A 24,951-nucleotide genomic window follows, 5' to 3' on the forward strand; every position below is an offset into this window, starting at 1 on the left:
AAAAAAAATTACCCAAAACATGATCAATTTCAGGACTGGACGCTGTACATGTTTTGCATAAATCCTTTGGAAAGAGCTGCATGTTAAGGGTAGAGTTAAGATGAATTGAGTTATACAAGGAAATAGTTTTGAAAAAGAAAATACAGTCTGTCCACACGCATGTGCACACATTTCCCAATGCAGACATTATGGAATACCATGAGAATCTTGTATGTGCCTTGCAGCTTCTTTCAAGTTTCAACTGTCAGTTACACATGAACAAACAAGGACTCTTATAGCAAAGTGACAAGTCTGACCCCTAAGGAGCAGTGTTACAGAAAATATGTCAGTCACCAGAGGACTACAAATTGATAGCTTAAGAAAACCTGGTAATTGTTCTAGAGTCTTTTATTGAGACTTTATTTAGTTTTTATTTTTATTTAAGTTTTTTTTTCTGGGGGTTTACTGATCAGAATAGAGCATTTACAAACACAGACCAGGTGAAGAAATTTAAAAAAATTAAACAGAACTAATTTGCAAATATAGAGTAATCACAGAAGTACAAAGTCTTGCAGACAATTGAAACAATCAGCAAATATTATTAACTGAGGAGAGCAACAAATCTGGATTAATTTTTCACTTTTGAAAGCATGAGTCCTCTTACAGTTAGTCTTGCAACTGGGAAGAATAAAGTGTCATTTGCACCTGGTTAGAACACATACCCAAACTCTCTCTAAAGCTGTGAAAGTATTGTTTAAGGAGTCCTTCATCCTCCTGCACCCTGTACCCCTGTACACATACATACCAATGGTGAGAGCACTGTACCTCACACTGTGGAATTCTTTGAGGTACTGCAAACACAGACTTAGCACATATTCTACAGAATGCTCATCTAGTCTTATGGTTCCAAACAGGAGAACTGAGGTCCTCACGACTTCAACATAAATCCCATAGCAGTGCATTTGAAAGGCAGGCATCAGTGTGTTTGCACCATGGAGAGTGCACAGACATCAGGCTCTTTGGGGTTTAGGCTAGAGAGAAAAATGGCTATACCTTTCATGGCTACCTGAACAGCAGGCCTTAAGGCCTCTGCATAGCTCTTGCTGCAGAGCTTTGAAAGAAATGATAATGTTAGAGCATGTAAAAAGGAGTGCTACTTACAGTGGACTGATGGGGTACTGGCACCACAGGGAAAGAACTGATGAGAATAGATGTCAAAGGAGCTTGATGGTCAATAGGTATGAGAGATGAGAAATAAAAACTCAGGAAAAATACAGCTTTCAGCAATATATTTACTTTCTATCAGTGGAACAAAGATCCCTAAGATTATAATGTAGCAACTATGAAGGAGTGTGTGTGTGTGTGTGTGTGTGTGTGTGTGTGTGTGTGTGTGTGTGTGTGTGTGTGTGTGTGTGTGTGTGCTCGTATGCATATTTGTATATATGCTGTTGTGTCTGTGTATTTGTATCTGTGTCTGTTTCTGTGCAATGTCCATGCGTGTGTGAAAATCACTAACGTTCATCATTAAGGTTAGAATTTCCTTCACTTTCTCACAGTTAGGCATCAGTAGTGTACAAGTTCGAAAAGCAATTCATTATTTTCAGTGGTGTTTGTGTGTTAAATCAATTGACTGTTACAGTCCGTAGCTCATAGTTCAATACTCAGTGGTCTGCCCTGTCAGGGTGTGTGTGTGTGTGCGTGTGTGTGTGTGTGTGTGTGTGTGTGTGTGTGCGTGTGTGTGCGTGTGTGTGCGTGTGTGTGTGTGTGTCTGTGTGTGTATGTCTGTCTGTCTGCATGTCTGTGTCTGACTGTGTCTGTCTGAAGCAAGATGAACTACTTTAATGACAGCAGAATTTGTTTCACTTGATCACAAACATCATTTGTGTTCCCAGTCCAGATAGAATGGTTCTTGAGGGAAGAGGCTCTCTTTGTACGATAGTAACTTGCCACTGATGCTGTTAGTCACATCTAAGTGATTACTAGTCTTTCTTGTTGTGGGCAGTGCAAACGTGTAAGGAGGTGGTGAACTTGTGTGTGAAAAAATAATCATCAAAGTTTTTACTTGTAACTAGTTAATGTGACCTATTTACAGTCAAAGGATGTGTACCTGTCAGAAATTAGATATTCTGTGTGTACAGCCAGTCTGTGAAATTAAATGAAACTATGAACTTTGATTTAATTGTTTGCGTGGTTAGTTCTTGTAACTGGATAGTTGGGTTGGCCTTAGACCCCTTTTAAGCCCCCCACAGCCCAGCCCAGAGAAACCACAGCCCATACAATATGTTTTAACAGAAAGAAGATAACATTAAACTGTGCAGGAAATGAAGAGCAGAATGGGTGCTTGTTCAGCAGTGACAACAATAAGCCATCATGCAGTACTGAAAAGAGAGATACAGTAGCAGTTAGTTAATAGTGTGAGCTAAACTTGACAGAAGTTGCATGTTGGGACTTTGATACATTCAGTGATCAAGATCCAAAGTAACTCATGAGTGAGAATTAATAAAATATCTCTATATGCAGAACACACAGTGACTACTGACATGATTACCAAGCATAAGTAGTGACACACTACATAAAGCTGTACCACTGTTTATACCAACAATTGCCAATTAACTAAATTGTATAAATGGTTGGGATGATAGAAAATGTTAACCTGATTCAGAGCTGCAGTTCTGTTTTGGATGGTGTCTGGTAGATGTGCATAGCCATTAAATTAAGCTGTTCAGTTCTTTGCCATTCTGTTTGGAACAAGCATATACATGTGTTACTTACTCGTTCATTTTCAAAATCCTTTCTGTAGTGTGTTTTTATGATGTCAGAACTAAATTAATACTTACTGAGATGAAAAAAATATATTTTTTCTCATTTCAAATGCCACAGCAAAAGTACAATTTTGGCACTTACACTCTGGCATCAATACGTTTAAGGCATTATTGTCTCCTTTCCATTAGAGCTATTAGTTTATGCAGACCATTGCACAATATTAAGTATTTAGGTGTCTCGTCATGGAACCTTTATAAGAAACTCTGAAAACAGAATTATGCATTTCACATTTGTAGGGTGCATTGCACTAAGTTCAGAATGGCCATTAGAAAATGAAAACATTTGAGAAGGCCAACCCACTTAGTTTCTGCTCCTCCTTTCCCCTTTCCACTTTACAAAAAACAAAAAAAAAAATAATTTCTAAGCTTGTTTCCTGCCTTTCCTGTAAGTCGTCTAGTCCAGATACAGATTTGCTGTATCCAGGATTGTTTGTAAGCTTCTGAGCCCCCCAAGCCTTTCTGTGTTGGAGGGAAGCCTTCTAGCTTAATTTTGTTTCTTAGAACTAGCCAGTTTTTTAATTTCATCACTAAAATCTGTCTCTTTGAGCTCAGCACTTGTTCAGAACTCATTGTAAGCACTAAATAAGCTACAAATTACTACAACACTTAACTTTCCTCACTTGTCTAGAGGAAAACAGTTTTTAGTACTAAATAAATAAGCATCTATCCAGGCATGTCTAAGGGTCAGCTCCGGGTGTTTTCTCCTGTCTACCTGATGAATCTGGGCATCTTGGAACAATGCAGCAATTGCCTCATGTACACAGACAACCCTCTCCTCCTACCATCCAACACTACAACCTGTGAGAGATAGACTTATATAGCCAAACTGGAAGCAAAGCTGTATTCACACAAGACTGGACTAGACAGTCAAGAGGAGAAGTTAAACACTTGCGCCACACCACACTCATCACATAATCCCTCAAACCCTACACCACCAAAACACATACATAGAAACACAAAACACACACCTACATTCACAGAGGCTCTCAATAAACATCTATCCAAGCAACAGGGACCTCCAAAGCAGAAATGCAAGCAACCTCCACCCCCAACACAACCCAAATGACACATAGCCCACAAACTCAGTGTGTCACTCAACCACAGCCCATAAGGCATAACAACATACCCAACACTCTAGTCATAGGTGACTCTATAGTCAGGCACACTGATGTTCCGCTCATCAGGCTAAACAAGGCGAAAGTTACTATCAGCTGCCGGTTGGGTGCCAGGATCCACCACATAATGCACACACTCAGGTCACTCCACAACAAGTACAAATATGACTCTGTCATTGTTCATGTTGGTGTGAATGACCTGAGATGTTCCTCCCTGGACTACATGAAAAGAGACATGGAGGAGCTGTCTGATCTTGTAGCTCGGGCAGGTATGACCCTAGCCCTGAGTAGCATCCTACCATCACTCAGAATGATACCACTGTACAAGGACAAAATGACTGATTTCAACAATTGGCTAAGCTTCTGGTGTCATTCTAAGGGGATCCAGTATCTGTCTGCCTGGGATGACATGATCGACAAACCACGATGTTTTGCCAAAGATGGCCTGCACCTGTATCCCTTGGGATTCCGGATACTGGCTAACGCTCTTGCCACCTCTATAGTGCCTTTTTAGGCAAGGTTCAAATGACAAACTCACCACCGTAACAGGTACAAGCAAGCAAAATCTGAGAGTAATGCTACTCAATGCTATAAGTGTAAACCTCAAAATGCACTCACTCGAGGCACTCCTTAAAATGGAGAGCATCGACCTCTGTGCAGTGACAGAGACCTCGTTCAAGGCTCCAGAGAGCACCCCTGCATTACCAGGCTATAATTCATACCACACCTTTTGGCCACCTAACCTGGACCAAAACACTAAAGGCGGAGGTGTATCCATATTCATTAAGGATATCCACACCTCCAGGCTAGTTGCTCAGCATAATGCATCTGAGATTATCCAAGTGCAACTAACTCAGGGCAAGACCGCAATCCAAACTGTAGCTTGTTACAGATCCCCCACCATGCCACAGGATTCCTACTCTTCATTTCTTGATACACTGGAAAATATTAGGGTACAACCTACCACCCTAATAATGGGTGATTTAAACTACCCCACCATTAACTGGGAAAACTACTCATGTACCAACTCTTGTGCTCAACGTTTTCTGGAATTCATAAATTCCTATGCCTTGGATCAACTTATCCACACCCCCACCAGGGGCAGCAATATCCTAGACCTGGTCCTTACCAACATGGGCAACCAGCGTTCCAAACCAGAGGTCAATTCCTCGTTGGTCAGATCCGACCACAAGCTAATCACCCTAGACATCCACATCCCGGCCCCACCCCCCATTAGGGAAACCACCGTAAAACATTTCTCCAAAGCCAACTTCACGCTTCTTAAGACAGAAGTGGCAAACTTCATGATACCCATGCTGAACGACAATAGAGGTCCAACTGCTGAATTCTACACAAATGCACTTTATAAGCACTTACACGAGTGCATGAATCGTGCAATCCCTAACAGAACCAGGATGCTATCCTCCAAAAAAAGTAAGCCAATCTGGTGGTCCCCTGCCATAAACAAACTCTACAACAGAAGAAAGAAACTGTTGCTAAAAAGAGTAAAACCCCATGATTGGAGGAACTCCCTGGTCAGCCTCAGTAAGAAGTGGAGATCCCTCATAAAATCCTGCAAAGCTAGTTACAAAAACAAAATCACCACTGATTCTAAAGACAGCCACAATGCATTCTATAGCTATGTCAAGAATCTTAATAGCAGCACTCAGATCTGCTCTGAGTTACAGCATAATGGCACTAAATATACATAACCAACTGATTTTGCCAACATCCTGGCAGATAGGTTCAGTGCTAACTTTACACCCCTCTCATCCCCTAAAGGGCCCATCTCTATACAGGAAGAATGCAAAGATGTTCTTCGTGTTTCACTGTTGCAGTCATCACACTTGGGTTATCTGCCTGCAGGTAGCCCTCAGTTGGCCGAATACCAGAGTCTTGGTATTTCTGCGTCAGATGCTCTTCCATGACGTCAGGTTGTCAGTGGTATAAAACAGGCAGCCGATGCCATTACATCAGTTTTTCTTGCCACACGGGAGCCCGAAGCAGAAGCAGTTCGCAAGTGCCGGTCGGCCGCTACCTGAAATTTTCATTTTTCATGTTTCAAACCTGAAGTCTTCAAAAGCCAGGACTGCTGGGTCTTAAACATTGTGTCCCAGGGATACAGATTCTATTTCCATTCACTGCGAACCCCAAGCGGGTTACCAGACCTTCCTCCAAACCAGTGAGCAGAGGCCCAAAAGCAAGTACTTTCTCTCCTCAGTATCAGGGCTATTCAACCTGTTCCAACAGAGCAAAGGGGACAGGGTTTCTTCTCCAGACTGTTCCTGGTGCCAGGAAAAGAGATCTCTTGGCACCTTATCCTGGATCTGTCAATTCTCAACACCATCCTGGTGGTATCAAAATTCAAAATGCTTACACTCCAACAGCTGCTTCCTATGCTAGCCAAGGACTCCTGGCTGATCACCCTAGACTTAAAAGAAGCTTATCTGCACATCCCCATAAGGTAATATTGCAGGAAATATCTGTGTTTCAGGGCAGGCTATATGCACATCAGTTTTCTGCACTTCCCTTTGGCTTATCTACTGCACCCAGGGTATTCACAAAGTGCCTGGCTTCAGCCATTGCATACTGCAGGCAGAGAAATATTTAAATTTACCCATACTTGGATGATTGCCTGATTCAGGTGGACAGTCAGGAATTGTTACTTCAGCACCTGACATTTGTAAAGAGACTCCTAACCTCTCTGAGGTATACCATCAATGAAAAGAAATCACATCTGGTACCCAGCCAAAAGATTGTATTCCTAGGAGCCAGCTTGAACACAACTTCTCAGATGGCATTCCTCACTCCAAAAAAGCAGGTTCATTTGACAAATTACTTCAAACTACTGGCCACCAAAATCCAGCTATCTGCAAGAAAAATACTGCAAGCCCTAAGGTTCATGGCCTCATGCATTCTCCTAATTCCATATGCAAGACTGCATGTGAGGAAACTTCAATGGTACTTAAAAAGTCTCTGGTGTCAACATTATCAGGACCTGGAAACAGTGACTCCTATCATTCCTTGCCTAAGGACAGAGTTCCTGTGGTGGGCAGAGGCTTGCAGCCACAACAAGGGACTCCCTTTCACTCAACCCCTTGCCGCCCAAACCCTGACAACAGATACATCAGACTATGCATGGATTTGCCACAGCAAGGCCTGCTAGCCAGCCCCAATACTTCTTGACTGCCTCCACCCTTCCTCAGCTTTGGGAATCAACCCAAGTGTGATGACTGCAACAGTGAAACACGAAGAAAATAGTACAGTTGTGTACACCTACTATAAATGTAGATGTTCGAGTGTATTCACTGTTACAGTCCTGGTTACCCTCCCTCCAGGCCCCTGGGTTCTCTATGCTTTCTACCTTTACTCTTTTTGGCCATATTTTATGGCTGTGCTATTTACTTTTTACTGGAGGTGTTCCACACCGTTTAATTGCTTCCTATTTTGGGGGCTCCAGAAATCTGGGGCAAGAAAAACTGATGTAATGGCATCGGCTCCCTGTTTTATTCCCATGATGACCTGACGTTATGGAAGAGGTGACAGCATCTGATGCAAAAATCCCAAGACTTTGGTATTCGGGCCGACTGAGGGCTACCTGCAGGCAGATAACCCAAGTGTGATGACTGCAACAGTGAATACACTTGAACATCTACATTTATGGTAAGTGTATACAACTGTACTTTCCTGTAATCATAGCTGCACAGGTAAAAACACAAAGCCAGGAACACAGCCTCCATGGGACCTGACAACATCCCAGGCTGCGCTCTACATGAACTACAGAATGAACTGGCACCCCCACCTAATACCATGTTCAAACATAGCCTCACCTCAGGCTTTGTGCCCAGTGAATGGCACACAGTAATGGTTATCCCACTCCATAAAGTGGGACCCACCACGGACCATTGAAACTACCACCCCCATTACCCTGGTGAGCCTGTTCTGCAAGGCTACGGAAAGTATCATCATGGAACTTATAAACAATGACATTGGTAATCTCCAAACTCTGGACCCCACCCAGTTCTGGTTTGTAAAAGGCAGATCATGTCTCCTAAACCTGATAGACTTCTTTGAAGCGGTCACCAAAGCCATAGATGAGGGTAAGGTGGTTCACACAGCCTAACTAGATCTTGCCAAGGCTTTCAGCACCATCCCCTACTCTGGAATTATAGATAAACTAACTAAACTAGGTATAAATCCCTATGTCACAAGATGGATTGCCAACTGGCTCACTGACAGAATGCACACTGTGAAAGTAGCAGACTCCAAATCCAACTTCAGACAAGTGACAAGTGGAGTACCACAGGGTTCAGTCCTGGGTCCCCTCCTGTTTGGTATCTACTTCTCTGAAGTACAGGCTAGCACAGAAGGTCTTTGGCTAATGAAGTTCGCATATGACTGCAAACTAGGAGCCATAATCAAAACTCCTAACGATGTGGACATCCTACAAAAGGGCCTCACTGAGACAGATGCCTGGTGTCAAAGCCATGGCCTTAAGCTCAATGCCAAAAAGTGCATTGTCATCCCTTTTGGTAAAAACTCTGTACCCATGAACTACCACATAGGCAGTAGTCTACGTAACACCAAAAGTGTGATAAGAGACCTTGGGACACAGGTGGACAGCAGTCTCTCCTTTGATAATCACATTGCGCCACAGTAGTCAGGAAATCCCTCTATGTGGCAGACCTCATCACAAAAGGTTTCTCATCCAAGAAAAAAGAGGTAATTGTTCTCCTCTTCTCATCACTCATTAGACCCATTATAGAGTACGATGCCCCTTTTGCTATGTATCTCACAAGACATCTACAATAACGGGAAAGGCTGCAGAAATACCTCACAAAGAGGATTACCAGCCTCAAATAGATGTCCTACACAGACCGTCTAACAAAACTCCAGTTTTACTCTGTCGCATATCGCTTACTCAAATGCAGTCTCTGCCTAACATACAAAACTATGTCAAACCCAGAGCTGTTGGACATGCTCCACTTAAAGAAATCCCAATCCCTCCGAGCTACATGCTCTAGGGACCTAAACCTTGTTACCACAATAAACAGAACATGCTGGAGGGATACATTCCTGTCCCAGAGACTTCCTATACTCTGGAAGAAACTACCTATCTATATCAAACAAAGCTCCTCATTAGCACTCTTCGAGAAAAATCTTGATGATTGGATGGGAGATAGGAAATTCACCCCTGGGATCACTTCTGTGGCTCTGCTCAACAGGGGTACAGGAAAATAATTTTCTTGGGTGGCGAAAGCCAGGGTACCTTTTGGCTAGGCTTATATAGGCCCTAGGGCCAATAGCCTAGTACCTACCTATAAACCTATGAGAAATTCCAATATTCGCAAAACATTCAGTATACAAGAAAACTGTAGCTGTTGATTCCATTCAGAGTAACAGATGGTCAGTCTATAAAGCTATGGACATTTATACATATACCGCATGATGAGTTTTCTATGCATTGCTACATGCAGTCACTACGGCACCCCAAACACTTAATAAATCCTTTATAGCATGATCTCTGTGTCACCTGCATCAGTGTCCCTGCCTTCCCAATGCACTGCTTAAAGGAGCACTGAATACAGAAAGTCAATAACATTGTTCAATGACTAGAACAGAATCGAAGGCAGACAACAAAGGATACTCAAGAATTTTAAATGAGCCATGGAAATGTGCCTCCATCTTTTAACTGCATTCTGTGGTATGATAATACCTTTTACGTAAACAGTGTTCTTAGCTGTAGCACATAGGGGAGGTTCATGCTACCAATTTGACCATTGATAACTTTGGTAAAGCAAATTAGAAATATTTTCTTGCTGACAAGGATTCAACCAAGATGGATATTTTTCAATGCACTACTAGTTGCACTACTACTACTACACACACACACACACACACACACACACACACACACACACACACACACACACACACACACACACACACACACACACACACACACACACACACACACACACACACACACTCATACTGTAGTGTTTACACCGTGAGAATATGCAATGTCTTACTTATTCACTGTTGGTATTTAATTCCTGCAGCTGTTTGACAGCAGTATTTCTCTTTAACTTGCTCTAGCCTACAGACTCTTTTATACTGTGAAGTTCACATTGAGCATGAAATAGTATTTTGAAGTTAATTTGTATGACAAACACTAGAAACACATGACTGTTCTCAGCTGCAATACATGTGAAGAAAAAACATGTTTTTCTTCAGATGTATTGCAGCTGAGAACAGTGGTGTTTCTAGTGTTTGAGTATTCAGTTTTAGTGCCTTGGTGCCTTTGGTGTTGTGTTTTTAATTTGTATGACAGCCTGCAAAATGACCAGGAAAGGAAGGAAGGAAAGATACCATGACATTGCATCTCAGTAGATAAATTCAGATGCTTTTGTGTTGATTACAAGTGACCAGTAACAATAAACATTCTAGCTGTGTGTGAAGACTTAACAACAGGCAATAAGCAGGTAGTAATGCCTAATTGGATGTGTGTTACTGTGAAAATAATGCCTGCCCATGGATATTATGAGACCAGACACAGCAGGCGGTAATGGGGTTAAGTACTCAGATTTCTTAATATAGTACGAATGTCTGAGTATATATACAGTAACAGAAGATTTTCGAATAGATCACTGCTGCAGTAGCCTTAAGCAATATAAGACATCCTGCCATGAATCAAACACAGAAGGCCAGCTTTCCAAAGTTTTAGGGTTCCTTCCATGTGTCCTAGCTAATGGTAAGCATGAGGATTGTAGAGAAAACCAGTGGATAGGGTGCCAAATACTTCAGAGCTTTCTTGCCTCAGTAGATAGGGATTCCAAATAGGAATACAAAATCAACTAAGATTTGCTCTGAGCTACTGCACAATGGTACCTCCTATACCAAGCCAACAGATATTGCCAATTTACTGACCGATAGATTCAGTGCCAACTTTACTCCCCCACAAAGGACAATCACAATACCAGCAGATTGCCAGGCACCCAGTATTACAGCTGTACAGGTTAAAATAGCACTTTCCAAGGCCAAGAATATAGCTTCTTTGGGACCTGACAATATCCTTGGCTGTGTTCTACATGAAGTACAGAGTGAACTGGCACCTCACCTGTGTGCCCTGTTCAGTCGCAGCCTCACCTCAGGCTTTGTCCCTACCAAATGGCGCACTGCTACAGTCATCCCTCTCCACAAAGGAGGACCGACTACAGACCCTGGAAACTATTGCCCCATTAGCCTTACGAGTCTGATATGCAAAGCTATGGATCACATCATCATGGACCTAATAAACAAGTATATAGCGAATTTCTAAACTCTGAATCCCACAGAGTTTGGTTTTGTGAAGGGTAGATCATACCTGCTCAACCTGATCAACTTCTTTGAGTCAGTCACCAGAGCTATGGATGAAGGCAAGGTGGTTCATACAGCCTACCTTGATCTGGCCAAGGCCTTTGATACCATTCCCCACCCAGGAGTCAAAGAAAAACTCACTAAGCTAGGCATCAACCCCCATATCACTAGGTGGGTTGCAAACTGACTCACAGATAGAACCCACAGAGTGAAAGTAGCTGACTCCAAGTCAGACTGCCGACTAGTCACGAGTGGAGTCCCACAGGGTTCGGTCCTGGATCCTCTCCTGTTTGGTTTCTACTTCTCTGAAGTCTAGGCCAACACGAAGAGACTCTGGCTGACAAAGTTTGCAGACAATTGCATGTTGGGAGCTATTATTAACTCCCCAAGTGATGTTGATATCCTACAGAATGGCCTCACTGAGACCAGTGACTGGTGTCAGAACCATGGCCTTAAGCTCAATGCCAAAAAAATGTGTTGTCATCCCCTTTGGGAAAAATCCATGAATTACCACATCGATGGTAGTCCACTGAACACAGAAGGCATTATAAGAGATCTGGGAACCCAGGTTGATAGAAACCTCTCTTTTGATCACCACATTGCCACTGTGGTCAGAAAGTCCTTCTATGTGGCACATCTCATTACTAAGGGTTTTGCATCCAGGAAGAAAGAGGTCATTGTCACCCTCTACTCTTCCCTCATTAGGCCAGTCATCGAGTACAATCCCCTATTTGGTATGTACCTCACTAGACACCTGCAACAACTGGAGAGGCCGCAAAAGTACCTCACAAAAAGGATCCTAGGCCTTAAACACTTGTCCTAGATGGACAGACTCAAAAAACTCCAACTATTCTCTGTCTTATATCGCCTACTTAGAGGCGATCTCTGCCTGACTTACAAAGCTATGTGTGACCCAGATCTGTTAGAAATGGTACATCTAAAGAAATCTCAATCCCACCACACCACATGCTTCAGAGATCTCAACCTCATTACCACAGTCAACAGAACATGCTGGAGGGACAGGTTCATAACCCAGAGACTGCCCATGCTATGGAATAGACTTCCCATACATGTCAAGCAGAGCACCTCGCTGACCCTCTTCAAGAGAAATCTTGATGAGTGGATGGGAAATAGAAAATTCACCACAGGGATAACTCCAGTGGCTCTACCCGACAGAGGCACTGGGAATGAAGGCCGGGTGGCACGATTCCAGTGTAATCCTATGGCTAGACTTGTAAAGGCCCCAGGGCCTTTAACCTAGTGCACATCTATAAACCTATGAACGAATCCCACTCCCTGGCAAAAAATAGCAAACATGAGGAGAGGGAGGGAGCAGCTATTGCACTAGTGAGCTGTCTGAACATCTATTGTTATGGTACATTTACTTACACAACTGTACTGTGTTTATTATATCACTGCTGCAGTAGCCTTAATCAATATGGGAAGAAACCAGAGTTTATTGAGTATGGGAGCAGGAAGCCAGATCAGACACCAGGATCCCATGAAGAATAGTTCTAATAAATCTTGTTCTAGGACTAAAGAAGGAATCTAGATTGCAGTGTTTGGTACATGTGCACAGTGAAAACCAAGTTGCTGCCTCTAGTCTGTTTCTAGAGTCCACCCCTTTCCAAAAAATCTACAGAAGTAGCCAGGGCTCTAATAGAGTGGGCCCTGACCACTTCTTAAAGTGACTTGTTATGGTATGAATAACAAAAGTAATAGCCTGAGACAACTATTTAGATATTGTCTATATAGACATAGGTTGTCTTTTCTTCTTACTTTCATAACAGGCAAAAAGGTTGATCAAAAATCCTGAAGGAATTTGTTCTGTCAGTGTAGTATCTGAGTTGTCTATGGACATTCAGAGTATGAAGATTCTTTCTCCCTTATTTTTAGGCTACGAGAATCCAAAGTCAAACTGTGTCAGACGGTGTCTCCATGGTATAGGAAGCATAAAAGCAAAAGCTAAAACATAGGCTTTGATAACACTGTATAAAATCACCAAAACATAAAAAATTAAATACTGAAGATAAGCCCTTTGCCTGTGTGCCTTCTTCAGATCCTCCAGAGTGATTTAAAATTAAAGGTAATACATTCAAAAACAGCCAGTCACATCATCTTAATTTCTGTGCTTTCAGGAGAGGCTTTAAAGGTACCGTTTTATTTAATCCTGGTTGTTTGTCAGCCTGTAAGTCCACTATCCATCTGACTTCAGTGGATTCAGTTCTATTGTTCAGATCACCACCTCTAAGACTCTCCATTACAGTTTCCACTTCCATAAAACTAAATTTATACCCTGAATGGGCCAAAATATTCTGGTATAAAGGATTGGTTCTGTTACAGGGTCTGATATCACTTGAGTGTTGTATAATCTGATCTTTAAGTGATCTGTTGGTCTTCCCAACATAAAAACTATTGTACGAATCACAGTCTGCAATATGTATAACATTTTTCATGTTGCAGTCAGCATATGTTTTAAGTTTAAAAATTCTACCAGTAATCAGGACACACTTTGACACAGTTTGTCTTTGCATCATCATAGTTTTGTTTGTGTGGTTAAACTGCTTTATCAGTTTTCAGTGTGTCCTTTGTATTTTTTTGCTTTGTTTATCTACACACTGAAACTGCACATGGCTGAAGAGAGAGATGTAGAATTAACTTACCAACCTGAACTGGAGAAGTCTCCTGTACTAATGAGGACTAATAAGAAGATAAAATACATGCTAACTAATCAAGTTAACCCACTTCTTAAACTGAATTTAACTGAGGAAATGCTGGTGCTGCTTCAAACTCACGATTCTGAGGTATGTGATAAGATTTTTTCAGAAGTCGAACAAGTGGCTTTTAAGTGGAAAAGACTTCCGTGGCAACACTTCCATTTGGAAGCTTGCCTGCATTATAAGATTGTACACAGAGGTCCGTCAGTTAAGTGTATGCTGACCTATGGCAACATCTACCCTGACTTGTTAGCCAAATGTCAGGCCATTAGTCTGGATACCAGTTTTCTTTAGTTTAAGGAAGTCTGTTCTGTGATAATGATTGTGGTAAATGCCCTTGGGAATCTCCGCACGGCAAGATCACCCTTCAGGAGGGCCTAATACAGACAAACACTTGGTGCCAAAGCCATGGCTTAAAACTCAATATCAATAAATGCATTATAGTTATCTTTTGGGAAGTCTGCCACCCTGGGTAACTATGTCATCAATAAAACACCCTTAACAGTTGATTCACTAGGTAGGGATCTGGGAACTCATGTATATAGTGACCTAGCTTTTGACCAGCATATGCACAAGTTAGTAAGAAAATCCTATGTTGCTCAACTTATAAGCAAGGGGATGACATTTAGATCCAGAGGGGTGATCATACCACTGTACTCGGCCCTCATCAGGCCCATCATAGAGTATAATGCCCCCTTTGGTATGTACCTGACCAGACACATGTAGCAACAGGAATGTCCACAAAGGATCCTTACAAACAAAATAAATGGAGTAAACATAATGTCCTATGCTCATTGCCTCAAAGCCCTGTCTCCTTACTCAGTATCATACAGACTTCTGAGAAGTGATCCTTGCCTAGCATAGAAGGTATCCCTGGACACAGTTTTGATGCATCTTTTGCACATCCACAAAACAATCATCTTCAGAACTACTAGATTAAAAGACCTAAATTTTGCTTGCAACATACATAGGACATTTTGGAGAGACAGATATGTTTCTCAGAGAATTCTCATTCTATGGAACATGATCTTCATCCATGTGAAACAGGGCTCATCCCTCTCCCTATTTAAGTGCAACTTGAACCAAATGGATGAGTAATCAGAAATTCACTCCTGGTGTGGCTCCTATGCCTCTGATGGACAGGGGCAGTCAGTAAAATACCACCTATAAAACAAATATAGATGAAATTTTTGGGTCACATTTGGGTTGCATGGCTGGGCTTTTAAGGGCTGTAGTGGTTATTAGTCTATTATACATGTATCAACTTATGAGAGTCCTTCTGGGTCTTGAGAAGAACAGTGGCAATTAGAAGAAAAGGTGGAAAGGCATATAGGTACATTCCTGTCCATGGGAATAAAAAGTAATCTGTCTTTCAGGCTAGCATGCAAGGAGTCCTTGAGCAAAGTTTATTTAACTGTATGTTTTGCAAGGAGCCAGACAAATCTACTTGAGGAGTTTTCCACAGAGGAATCAACTCCTGGAAGACCCCAGCGTGTAACTTCCATTTGTGAAGGTCTGTCCTGATCTTGCTCAGACTGTCTGCCACAATGTTTTGGTCTGACAGAATATATGTTGCCTTGGGGAGACAAATTTAACTGACCTGCCTGATCAAGGCTGTAATACCTAATCTGCAAAGGGGGAAGTTTAGAGATTTGTGAGCATTTATTAGAGCCATCACGTCCTTGACATGTATGTGTTTTAACTTGTCTTGCTTGTTCCATAGACCCTGCACTTTCACTCCCTGGACACAACTCCCCAAGCAAAGTCTAAGGCATCTGTCATTAAAGACTAAATGGGAGCATGCAGGAAGAAAGGAAGTCCAGGGCTGAGAGACAACTGATTTACCTACTGATTTAACTCCCTTTTCACAAATGTCAGCATGAAAATTTGAAATGATTGAGGATGCTGGTGGTGATTCCAAACTGATGTGACAAACCATAGAATCTTTCTCATGTGAAAATTTGGACAAGGGAATCATGACCAAGAATTCTCAGATACTTTTCAGCATATGCCTGTGTCTGATTTGAAAGTATCAGGAATTATTCCCTGTAACTCTCCATTTTGATTAGAAGAAGGAATGCCATCATAAGTGTTGAATTTAGAAGGCACTCTAGAAACACTATCTTGTGAGACGGAATGAGTGAAGATTTCTCTCTGTTCACCTGAAATCCTAGATTAAGAAGTAACTTTACTTCCGAAGCCAGAGATTCCTGACAAGCTGTGAGATAATCTGCAAAAATCAGTCAATTGTCTACATCTGCAGTGGGCTTTTACAGGTGTCGGACACTTTGTAAACACTCTTGGGTAACCAAAAAGGCAGTACAGCAAACTAAAAATGCAATCCATATGCAGACTAGATACAGAGAAATGCAAAAATACCTGAAATTGCTGATTGGAATGACATAGCAAGCACCTTTTTAAATCTAGCATTACCAGAAAACCTAAGGGAAGAATGAGAGGTAACAGAGACTGGAGACAAAGCATATTGCTCTTTGAACTATGATATGAAGGTTTACAAATGAAAAAAAACAAAACAGTTCTCCATGTTCTCTTTCTTTCTTTGTCACCAGACATGTTCTTCAATAAATTCAGTTTCTTCTTTGATCAGGGTAACAGATTCTGTTATCTCTTGAAACAGGACATGATCCAGTACAGGAAGGAACAGGGTAGTTTGATTGGGAGGATGTGGTGATATCCCATGAAAATTAGGAAGGATGCCACAAAGGATAATGAAGGCCTATATAATGGGGCACAATTATGGGGTTGCCAATGGAGTGGAAAGAATCCAAAGGGTCATGTAGTCAGTCTAATATTTTAAGTTGTCTCTGATTCTGGGAAGATCTTCCCTGCCACTGTTTTTTGAAATTTAGTTTGTATGAACCTTGTAGTGTACACTTGCACTGCTTTCTGAATGAAAAAAATGTTGCTATATTTAGAAAACAAAGGTTGAAAAATCTTGGTAACCCACCAAATTAATTTCCCCTGTCACCAAAACCCTTAAGGATTTCTGCAGATGAACAAGGAAAACACACCTCCTTATACATAGGAACATTTACAATTTTTGTTTTAGCATGCTCTGGCACATTTTAAGACTGCAACCAAGCAAATATTTTTCAAATAAAGCCAGTTCCAGCAACCCCGAAAACAGTATCAGCAGAGTTATAAGCCCTCTTGAAAGACTATATGATTACCTGTGATGTAGCAGATGCTATGGAGCACACAGAAGTTTTAGTATTTAAAGGAGGGATATCATCAATTACATTCCTTAAATTATCATAGGAAGCTGGGAAAAGTTAAATATATGCATCCGATAATTCACACAATTCTGAAAGCCAAGAGAAGAACAATAAACCTTTTTACCAACTGTATCTAAAACCTTTTCCTGTTTGTCAAAAGTGATAAGGCTAGAAGCTGTACAAAGCTTGGCAGAATTTATTTATTTATGTATTTATCTGACATTTCTTTAGTGGGGTGCTACGACTGGGTCTAAGCTGACTTTGGCAAGGAAATTACAGCAGAGTTTGCCCTAGGATTAGAAAAAAGTCTTATGGAGCTCTGGCACATTATGCAATTGGTCAGATGTTTTAGGAGCAGATGGCTGACTGTTAGAAAATGTTCAGGCTGCCAAAAAAGTATCCTGTAAAGCAGACAAAACAGGAGGGGCAGGTGCAGATTAAGGAAACCCACCTGTAATACATCAAATCTTTGTGGAGATTCAGACATGTCTTTCTGTTCCCATTGAAAAAAGTTCCTCATATTGGCAACAGCATTTTAAAAAGTCCATTTTCAGGAGGAGAATCTAAGGAAAAACTTTTTTAAAATCAGAATCTCCATCTTGTAGTGAGGGGATATGAGAAACATAACCACAGTCAAATCCTATCCCTCAGACTGGTAATCAGAATCTGAGGAGGAATAATTTTCTCCATCTTCTGAGAAGGATAATAATCACTGAAGCACTGAAATGATCCCAACAACCCTTTTACCAAACCCAGCCAGTTGTCTGCTCTGTGTGAGGAAAAATGCCAGCACATCTGCTTTCTTTTTCTTAGGGACCCCAGGCAAAGAGCAGATGGATAGATGATTGCTAATTTGAGGAAGAGGCTGATCATTGCTCTTTAGTGAAGGAGCATAACCCTGTACCTTCCATAAGGCTTGCAAGGGTGGTTCTCCCTTCCCTGTCAAAGGCCACCCTGCAGCCACAGAGCATGTGCCTAACTCCTAATCCATACTCCCAGTCTAAGGAGAAACACCAGAGACACCAGGAGAAACGATGAGCACTCTGAAGGACAACTGATGACAGCAGCAGAGTCACTCATTAGTGGCTGAAGCAAGAAGGAAGCTGACTTGAAGACCAAAGCCAGCAGGATTTTTGTTTCTTCTTACAGATTGAGGAAGGAGTGATGACCATAGTGGATCTACTGACTCAAAACCCTTTTATAGGTGTGACCTGTGTTGAGGAAAGTATGCAATGTATATAGTTTGTATACTACTTAAGACATAACAGACTACAGCAGAATGTAAGAAGACTTGTAAGCTAGTATGAACTAATGTACTTCTGGCTGTGATTTGTATTTAAAGTCTTAGTGGGTGTGTCCTGCAGTGTTGGGGAGTCAGTGTGGAAACTGTGATCATCAGTGACCTGTGACTGAGGTAGTGTCATTTCCCATAGATGGCAGGGTAATAAAATAGATATGCATTTATAACAGCTAAGTGACATAAGGAGCAGGGTCTGGGTAAAATAGAAGACAGAACAGCATGGAAGAAAAATAGTTATTTGAAGCAGCTGTAAGGTCTTGGTTTCATGTCCCAAGTGACAGCTAATATTTCCCTTCACTTCTGTGATTCTAGCAAGGCCTAAGCAGGGGGCTTATCTGTGTGTGTGTGTGTGTGTGTGTGTGTGTGTGTGTGTGTGTGTGTGTGTGTGTGTGTGTGCGTGTGTGTGTGTGTGTGTGTGTGTGTGTGTGTGTGTGCGTGTGTGCATGTGTGCGTGTATGTGTGCAAGTGTGTGTGCTTGTAATTTGACCTTAATGGTATTGAATGAGTGATGCTGAAAGATGGATGGTACGGGGATATGTATTAGCTCATTGCTGGCTTTGATTGTGAGGAATGGGAAAAGAAGCATAGAGGAGTACCCATGCAGCAAGAAATAGATATGACCAGAAAATGATTTCTGATAATGACTGAAGGGCAAAACAGACAATAACAGTATGGTAAGGAATTTCATAAATAAAACAGGGTATTTTTTTAAAAGTGGAAGAGCATTATATGGCAATAATGAGGACACTGGCATCAGAATACTGAAAACAAGTAATGAAAGAATTAGTGTAAACTTACTGAGGAAGTTTGGAGAAATGACAGGTGGAAGAAATGTGGCTTTACAGATTGTGTGGGGGAGTATCAAAAGTGGCATGATTATTTTAGGTGGTTAAGGAAAAACAGTAAAACTGAAATAATTAGAAATTATTTCTGGGTGGCAGAGTGGTATATTAGAGACTAGTTATGGAATGCAAATTACCTAATATTAAGGTATACAATAATATTAAAAAGAAGACATATTGAACAGTTGGAATAAGAGAAGGAAACTGGTTGTGATGGGAGACTAAACTTTGGAAAGTTTAACAGGAATAATGGTACTTTGTATTTTGCTAAAGAAAGTGATATGAATATCATAAAGTATTTTTTAGCAACTAGCAAAAGTCTTTACTGGGGAGAGTTAGCTCTAGTCTTTAAGCAGCATGCAAATGTTATCTAAGGTGGAAGAGATAACATGAGCTAATGTTAGGAATCATGCAGTTCTGTGGTCTGATATTCTGTTCTGTGATTGAAGCAGGTGTACAAAATATTAAAATGGAATCTAGATAGACTGGATTATAGGACAGTTTGTAATAAGTTATGAGTCTGTTTAAAGACATTTTCTGCAGGGATGGTTATAGGATTTTAATAAAAAATAAGATATGACCTAGAATAAATGTATGTATTACAAAAAGGGAGAAAGACTGCTCATGTTGGTTAGTTGTTGGTCATTGAAGGTATTTAAGGAGGAAGGAGTATATGTACATATGCAAAAGATGAGACGATAAAAGGCTGCAAGTAAATACATTAAAATTAACTGAACAAAATAATTAAGTGAGCAAAACCCAGTCCAGAATAGCAAATGGCATGTGAAATAATATATGGAATAAAAGATTGTTTTTAGCTTTGTAGGGAGAAAATGGAATACATTCAGTAAAAGAAAATGCTGCAAAACAATACAGAATAACAATGCAAACAAAAAAAAAAAAGTCCAGGTGGGAAGAGAAGTGAGAAGGGACCTAGGGCAATTTTATCAGATGATATAAAGCAATCTTCAGCAGAGTCTTTTATTTATTTTTTTTTCTTTTTGTTACTTGTTTATGTTTCCACTCACAAGCCAGGAAGCAATCAGTACAGCTGTGTTCTTAAACTATATAGTTCCCCTATATATATCTAAAATCAACCCAAGGGGTGAGTGATCAGTGGTGTCTTATGAAGCTCTGTCACTTTCTCTCACATCTCTGGTATCTACTGGGGATGTAGAGTTGGATCACATATCTTGAGGCACGTATCCTGGACCTTGTTTGTTGAGGGAGGTGAGCAAACTCAGTACTATCATTACTCATTCCCTGCTGGTTCCCCCAGCGCCCAAGTTACTAAATGAACCTGGGTCAACTGGGTCATTCTCAGGGAAACCCATCTATATTTTTGTGTGCAGTCCTAGAGACCATGATTTGCAAGGATTTAGATATGACAGGGGCAGTGTAGGCAATGCTGTCTAGTGAAGCCTTGTCTAAAGAGATTAGGAGAGTCTAATATGTGCAGTCCTGAAGAAAGAAGAAAAGGCAGGGTGTATGGGAAACATTTAAATGCCTCAGGAATCCACAGATTGCAAAGAATACCATATTTCAAAGAAATGTGTCAAAAGAAGAGCATACAGTTTGAAGATACAGGATGGATGGTTCAAGGGAGATACAGGAAAGTATGATTGTTACAAATACTTTATGTTTTGAATTTTTTGTCATAAAACTGAACTGTAGCTCATTTTCAGGAAGAGAAGTTACAGATACTTTACAGATAATGGCACAAAATGTACAGAAAGAAAACTATGAATAAGGTTTCATCTTCTGCATACTTACATGGAAATATTTGATTGATCGTATTATGATCACCAGCAAAAGCCTCCCCACATGTACTGTGTCACAGAGGATAGTCTGGTGTGTGGTTATTGATTCTGTAAAATATTGCTGTCATTTTGTAGAAATGTTTTGTAGTGACCAGTTTCTATAAACTATGGTTATTAATGCTGGCAGTCCCTATCATTTTAGAACTTATTTTATATGCTGTTTTCTATATTTACATGTACCTTGTTTAGCAATAAGACAGCTTTATGTATGTCAAGCATGTAGGGGTTTTTACACATTGGCATAATGATATGGTATTATCAGCTGCAGGAGACATTAACAACTATGCTGTCATCAAATAAAGTCAAGAATGACTAGAACAGTTTTTCAGTTGACATTGTAAGGTCAAAAAATAATGATTTTTAAGTTCATAGGTTCATAGGCTCATAGGTAAGTACTAGTGGCTAGCTGCCCCTTAGGGGCCATTTTAAATGTAGTCAATTTTAGTGTGTGTATTTTGCATTGCATTTTTGAGATGATTTTTTTAATGGGTTAAGTATATAAGCTATCCTACTAAATATATCAAACCTGTTATGGCTGTGTATAAACACGTGTGCAGACAAAGTAAGTAAAAGAGGGATTGTATTTGCCTAAACCTGCAGGATTTTTAGATTAAACAGTTTCTTCCAGTCATTTCTTGGCTTCTGATATTACTATGATAATATATACACTGGATATTTTATTTATATATATATATATATATATATATATATATATATATATATATATATGTGTGTGTGTGTGTGTGTGTGTGTGTGTGTGTGTGTGTGTGTAAAACCTTAAGCTTCTGACATATTCTTACTTCAAACCACATTAGTACTATAATATGTGATCTGCAGACTAGAGAGGCAGTTTGTAGAATGAAGTTCAGTATAAAATTACATTTTCTTCTCTTTCACTCTCTTTAGGAATGATCTTGGCAAGTTGACCTACACCACCATGGTTATTAAAGAATGCCTGAGACTTTACCCTCCTGTACCTGGAGTAGGACGAACAACCACCAAAACAATGACCTTTCCTGATGGGAGATCAGTGCCAGCAGGTCTGTCTGTTAGCAACGCTAATGCCAGTTAGAGTTTAATCTAGTAAAGAATAATGTTGCTGATTATAGCTTTCCTGCATGCTAATTTAGGCCTCTCCCTTTTATCCATTTTCTGTTGTAGGGACAATTTCTTTTTTCCCCACTTTTAATAAATAAATGTGGATACTTTTCATACATAGCTCTCAACCTTCCATCTCCAAAATGAGGAACACTAGCCCTCATAATGTGGAACAAATGGGCAAAATGTGGAAGACATACTAATGGCTTACTAACAACTTCAACTAGGAAGGCCATAGGATGGTTAAAATATGCTGGTTTTACTTATAAAAAAGATCTTTTAATGAATTAATATGATTCATTTCTATTTACCATGGAGTTCACTTAAAAAAATTCCTAACACTGAATGTATGGCAGAGTCTTTCAGTGTGGTACATTGAAGAACTTTGAAGAACATGAACTTTTTAAGACTCCAAATGAGGTACGATGTTCATCGTGCATACAGCTGCAGTCATAACAGATGGGTTCTCCTGAAGACTAGGTCCTGCGTCGGTTGTTGTGTCCCTTCTCTTCCGTCAATCTGACACAGGGTATAAAGGAACCAGCCGGCGCCATTTTCTTCAGTCTTTCTTGCTGCGAAGCAGTTCACAAGTGCCAGTCGGCCAGCTCCTGAAATTACGAAAAATTTTGAAACGAAGTCTTCTTGAAAGCTAAGTACCCGTTGAAACTTTTCTTGCCTCAGACCGATGTCAGACAAAGTTAACAATTGTATTTCATGTGGGAAGCAAATAATTTCCATTCCCTCTGTATACCTTGTTTAGGCCCAGACCACGGACGGACTGTCGCTTTTTGTGCACACATTCAATAAACGCATTATTAGCGCGGCGAGAGTCAGCGCACCCATTATTTTGGGAAAACATTTAACTATATTATGTCGCCGGATACTCCGACTCCAGTTTGTCTAAAAAGCAAAGATAAGGACCAACACACCGCCAAAGCCGACTACACATGGTCCGGTTCTCAGCAGCCCTGACTACCGGCGACACTTCATTGGCGGTGTCTAATGTGGACAGCTCTACCTCCACTCAAGGTGTCTTCAGACCTTCCTCTTCTTTTTTCATCAAGGCTTTCACTAAGTCTAAAACAGCCATGCACTCTAAGAGACAAGCTACACAGGGCCCATCTCCAGGCCCCATGCCTAAAAAACAGATGCTTAAAATGGCTGAGGATTTAATTACTCTTATCAGGGTTCCTCAACCCCACGGGGAAAAGGCCCAGAGTGGAGGAAGAATCCCCATCCTCTGATCAGGGCTCCATTCTTTCAGAGCACTCTGATGATCAGGAACATTCTTACTCCCCTTTTGAAGACTCTGATGCAGAGGAGTCCATTCCTTCTGTATCCCACCCAGAGGATTACTCATTCGGGGAAACTTTGCATACCTTAAGGGAACACTTCCACTGGGAAGGCCAAGATTATTCAGATTCCAAGAAAAGGCTTAGGGAATTTCTCTTGCTACCTCAGCACAGGCCTCTGGCTATACCTCCTGTCTTGGACATCCTAGATGATGTTTACTCGGAGGCCTGCCTTAACCCAGATTCTCTGCCTCCAGCCCCAGTCAAGCCTGACAGGTACTACAGGGTCCCTGACTCACACCAATTTCTATACAAAAGCCATGCTGCTGACCCAGAAACCATCTCACAGGGCCCCAAGGGAATTAAGGCCTCCACTGCTAAAAATCCATTACCTTCGAGAGATTCCAGATCCTTAGAAAGGTGGGGAAAAAGGTATATACCTCGGCTACCTTAACCATGAGGGCCTTAAACTGTCAGTTCCATATGCTAAAATACCAACAGTTTTTGTTATCACAATTGAAAAGTAAAATGTCACAACCTGAACAACCAGACATGAAGGAGTTGCAGGATTTGATGCATAGTGCAGAACAAGTGGGTAAGCATACCTTACAATGTGGTTTTGATGCTCTAGAGGCCTCATGTAGAGCTGCTGTTACAGGATCAGTCATACGTAGACATGCCTGGCTCAAGGAACAAACCTTGCCTGATCATGTCAAAGCTAAATTACTAGATGCCCCTCTACAAAAGGATGTATTATTTGGTGCTAATGCTAAGGAGGTATTAAGGAAAATGGAGGAAAAAGCTAAATCAATGCAAACTGTGAAGGATTTTCTACAGGTACAACCCCCACGTTTCAGTAGAAATTGGCCTTCCAAAAATTGGTCCTTTCCAGCCACGGACAGACCCCAAAGAGGTAGATACAGGCACCAGAGGGGCAGAGGACAATCCCAAGGATCGTTTAGAGGCAGACAATGGCAAGCTCCTACACAAAGAGGTGGTGAGGATAACTCACAATCATTCAGAAAGCAAACCCAATGACTTTCCCCTTTGCATGCCAAGCAAGACTCAAATGGCAGCCCCCTTAGAAGGAAAACTGGCATTATTTTCAAAAAATTGGCATATTGTCACAAAAGACAAATGGATCCTGGACATTATAAACAGAAGCTACAGATTCCATTTTCACACCCTTCCAAAAATGAGAGGCATGCCGAACCTGCCACACAATCAAAGGGCAGAGGCACAAAAGCAAATTACAGATCTCATAGACATGAAAGCGATTCAAGAGGTACCTACGCAAGAACAAGGTCAAGGTTTTTATTCCAGACTATTCCTGGTACCAAGGAAGGGAAAAGATTGGAGACCTATTTTGGA

At 41.0% G+C, this 24,951-nt stretch overlaps 1 protein-coding gene across 1 annotated transcript in view; it reads left to right on the top strand.

Annotated features, from left to right (window-relative positions):
- LOC122813474 (cytochrome P450 4B1-like) overlaps positions 1-24,951 on the top strand; it is a 561,508-nt gene that overhangs the window by 413,224 nt on the left and 123,333 nt on the right. Inside the window, exon 9 of the mRNA XM_044085809.1 lies at positions 22,097-22,230. Within this exon, the coding sequence (XP_043941744.1) occupies positions 22,097-22,230 (134 nt within the window). The remainder of the gene's footprint in view (positions 1-22,096; positions 22,231-24,951) is intronic.

This window comes from Protopterus annectens, chromosome 10.part0 (genome assembly GCF_019279795.1).
Source record: "Protopterus annectens isolate FY-2018-M chromosome 10.part0, PAN1.0, whole genome shotgun sequence".
NCBI lineage: Eukaryota > Metazoa > Chordata > Ceratodontiformes > Protopteridae > Protopterus > Protopterus annectens.